The following is a 4,281-nucleotide window of genomic DNA, read 5'->3' as shown; positions in this document are numbered from 1 at the left end:
TCCAATGATCACCCCTCCCCATGGTCCACAAGATCGCCCAGGGGCCCTCCCCCCTGGTCTGTGGGACTGGTTGGGGGGGGGGGGGGGGGGGGCATGTGCCCCCCGACTAAGGTGGCACCAGTCGTCCCAAGGTCCAAAATCCCAGACCAATTGCTCTTCATGCCTAATGCCTGTAAGAGGTAATGTTTTAGTCTGTTTACATTTGTCCACTTTAAAAAAAATCCTTCCTTCAACCTAAAAATGGCATCAATCAGGAAATTTAATATTTTTAGTGACATGATTTTACTTCACCTGACAAAAAAATATTAACTTTACTTTTCTAAGAAAGGACATGTGTACTGTGCACAGTGAAATGCAGATACAATTCCCCAAAAGGAATCATCCATTTATTCCACTGACAATCTGAACAAAATCTACCATTTGTGAATCTTTACAACATTACTAAAAACATGTTGTACCCATTTAGCACCTTTAATGCCAAGGGATCCTAATTCATTTTTCAAATTATCATTTGCAACCAATACAGAAATGCAGCTGATTCTATACGGGAGTGATATAGTTGATTGACAGTTAAGTGTGTCTACATGAGATGCTTAATGCACCAATAAATTAATTCTACTGAGCACTAGCACATCACAGCAAAAGCTGTGATAATGTGCAGTAGAATTAGTCTATTGCACATTAAGTGCCATAAAAAGACCATGTGCCAGTACTACTGTGCATTTAGTTAGTATCTCATATCAGAGGTACTAAACTTAATGCACAGTAACAATGGCACATTAATATATGTGCAGATGTGCCAAGTGCACAGTAACCCTCTCACTATAATTAACGAAAAGGGAAAAATCTATCTGAATTCAGAGAATCCAATTCAATATCCAACTGAAACTGCAGCATGGAGCTAGCCAGAATGAATGTGTGTGTGTGACCTGAAAGCTGCCACTGACACCATCTTCTTTATTTGTGAAAAGTGGCACATGCATCTTCAACTGAGCTATTTAGATTTGTATCCAAAAATAAAAGAGGCTGCCAGTGGCCTAACTGCTTCCAGCTGGCCTACAGTTACCCTTATGGTTATGGTTATCTGCCTAAAACCAGCAGCTTTTGTCAGTTCCCAGAAGGCTACTTAATAGCATGGTATCCTGTTCAGGAATAGGACCCTGCCTGCCGGCTTGTGGTTTTCTGGCTCCTGTCTGCTAGTTCCTGGTTCTTGCCTGCTCTTTCCTTGTTCCTGTCTTCAGCCTAGGTCCCTGCTTCCTGATTTGCTGGTTCCTGACCCCTTTGCTTCAGTCAGGATCCATGCTTCTGATCCCCTGGTTTGTGATTTTCTTGGCACCCTATGCTTTCTGGCCTTGACTACACCCTGCAGACCTCCACAAGATTTCATAGATTTCATAGATTTCATAGACATTAGGGCTGGAAGGGACCTCGGAAGATCATCGAGTCCAGCCCCCTGCCCAAAGGGCAGGAAGTCAGCTGGGGTCATAGGATCCCAGCAAGATGAGCATCCAGTTTCATCTTGAAGGTGTTCAATGAAGGCGCTTGAACCACCTCCGGTGGCAGGCTGTTCCAGACCTTGGGGGCTCGGACAGTAAAAAAATTCTTCCTTATGTCCAGCCTGAAACGATCTTGAAGTAGTTTGTGACCATTCGACCTCGTCATCCCTTGGGGCGCTCTGGTGAACAAACGTTCCCCCAGATACTGGTGGTCACCCCTGATAAACTTGTAGGTGGCCATCAGATCACCCCTGAGCCTGCGCTTTTTCAGGCTAAAGAGCCCCAGGGCTCTCAGCCTGTCATCATAGGGTCTGCTTCCCTGACCTCTGATCATGCGCGTGGCTCTTCTCTGGACTCTCTCAAGCTTCTCCACATCCTTTTTGAATTGTGGAGCCCAAAACTGGACACAGTACTCCAGCTGCGGCCTCACTAAGGCCGAGTACAGGGGGAGAATGACGTCCCGGGATTTGCTTGAGAAGCATCTATGGATGCAAGCCAGCGTTTTGGTCGCTTTACTAGCCGCCGCATCGCATTGCAGGCTCATGTTCATCTTGTGGTCAATGATGACCCCCAAGTCTCTTTCTTCCATAGTGCTAGCCAAAGAGGCTGCCTTTAGACGAAAGGGAACCTCCCTATGCCGCCTACTTGGAGGATTCAGGCAGGGAAGAAGCAGCACTACCACAAGAGCACCTCTGTCCACTTCTGCTGCTGTCTGCAGGAAAGTCTGCATGTTCAATGAATATGAACTGTGAGGATCTGAGAGTTTATGTTTCATCTGACTGAAAGCACTTCTAATACATGCCAGCATAGTCACCTAATTGCACCAGGCAACTGAATAAATAGACTTGAAAGCTAAGGTGGTACCTACTGAAGCACCAAACTTCTTCCTCCACCATCATATGCTTCTCTTGGAGGTCTTCCATCCAAGTAGAGTTTTGTCTCAATACTTGAACAAAATGATGAACTTGCAGTCTGAATGGTATAGCTCTTTCTTATACCTTTTCATAAATTTTCTATACATGCCCAGACTCTGAATTATTCCTAACTGGACATTTCTTAAATATTGTTTTCAAATATAAATATGGATTGAAGGTGGACATTTATTGCCCACATGTCAAAACTTCTGATAGGGTTTTTTTTTCCTTAATAACATAATAAAATTAGACCATACCTGGATATTCTTAGTTACCCGAAACAAGTACATATAAAGTTTGGTAAACACTGGAAATATCTGAATTTTTATAAAACTTATTTTCTAAACTAGTTACTATTAATAAATAAGTGCTGAAAATAATAAAGTGGGTTAAGTGCATGGTTTACATACTCATCAGCAGACTACAAAGACCTATTATATGACTAACCTAAAACAGGAAAATCAGGACAAATATCTTGTTTTGAGGGGGACGGTGTGTGTGTGGGTGTGTGTGTGTGTGTGTGCGCGTGTGTGTGTGTGCACGCGCACACAGACACACGTGTGCACACACATGTGCATGCACATGTGTGCGTAACCATACACATGGCAGCAAAAAGAATGTTTTTATCTATGCATTTTAAAATAGTTCATTAAGGTACATACAGCTCCAAAAGCTACGGAGAGCATAGTCTGCATCCGGGCATCTTCTATTGAACTCAGTAGCCCCTTTTTACTAAGAAGAGCTCTTCCAGCAAGGGTCCAGAATCTCACATGCTTTACTCCCACTGAAACAAACTGTGTGTCTGAATCTGGTCTAAATTCTGCTACAAATATACGCTGGTTATGACCTGCTCGGCTGGCAATTTTGGCACCTGTCAAAAAAATAGGAGATTTTGAACTTGTGACAAATATACATTCTTTCTAGAACAAAAAACTTTTTACTTTGGAGTGTGATTGAGCTGTTCAGGCCCACAACTGTCAAAAAGGCACCCCAAACCCAAACTGCTTTCCCTGTATGTGGCCTGGAATTGCATACACAAACATTTTTTAAGCCCTGGAATAACATAAACAAACACATACATGTACCAGAGTAGGGAAAAAGTCAAAGCTAGAGAAACAGATACCAGAAATGTTGGATAAGAGAAATGAAATGAGACTTCAGAGGAATAGTGGAATATGATCCATCAATCAAGATACTATCTGTTGAAGGTCTGTTTATAAGCTCCAATTTCACAAGGTGCATAAGGGAGTTAGGAGCTCAATTCCCATTACATTTCAATGGGAGTTGAAAGCCTACCTACCTGAGGCTTCTCTGAAAATCCCAGCAGTTGCACCTACACAAAATATGTAATGTGTACCAGATAGAACGTCTTTAAAAAAAAAAAAAAGCCTGCAGAACAGCTCTTATTTTTTTCTCAGTACAAAATGCAGAAACTGATTTTGCTGGATGAGTTATAAACAGGGATCCAGGTTTTCCATTTCCCACAGAAAAACGGAGAAAACCACAGATTCCCTGTTTTTATCAGAGAAAATGCGGATTTCCCTTTTTAGCAGAGAAATCCGTGGATTCTCCGCTTTTGCAAAGAGCTCTTGCAGGCTGGAACAAGCCTGCAAGAGCTGATTGCAGAAAGGGCGGGAAATCCCCAGCCCTGCCTGGAGGGGGAGGGAGCGGTAGAAAGGTAGGGCCTGAGCCTCTGAGTCAGCCAAGGCCAGGCTCAGGCTCAGGCTCAGGCTCGCCCTTCGCCCCTGGATCCTAGAGGTAAGTGGGTCTTGTGGGCTGTGGGGCAGGGCTGGGGAAGGTGGCTGGGGGCTGAGGGAGCGGGGGGGGCTGCCGGCCCCAGATGGCACACTGCAGCCAGGTGCAGGGCCGGG

The 4,281-nt window shown here is 44.2% G+C and overlaps 1 protein-coding gene across 1 annotated transcript in view; it reads right to left on the bottom strand.

Annotated features, from left to right (window-relative positions):
* The window catches only part of EML5 (echinoderm microtubule associated protein like 5), a 204,294-nt gene that overhangs the window by 17,508 nt on the left and 182,505 nt on the right, over positions 1 to 4,281 (bottom strand). The window contains exon 33 of the mRNA XM_025215565.1: positions 3,073 to 3,281. Within this exon, the coding sequence (XP_025071350.1) occupies positions 3,073 to 3,281 (209 nt within the window). The remainder of the gene's footprint in view (positions 1 to 3,072; positions 3,282 to 4,281) is intronic.

This window comes from Alligator sinensis, unplaced genomic scaffold, assembly GCF_000455745.1.
Source record: "Alligator sinensis unplaced genomic scaffold, ASM45574v1 scaffold1141_1, whole genome shotgun sequence".
Classification (NCBI taxonomy): domain Eukaryota; kingdom Metazoa; phylum Chordata; order Crocodylia; family Alligatoridae; genus Alligator; species Alligator sinensis.
This window is presented reverse-complemented; position numbering and strand designations above follow the sequence as displayed.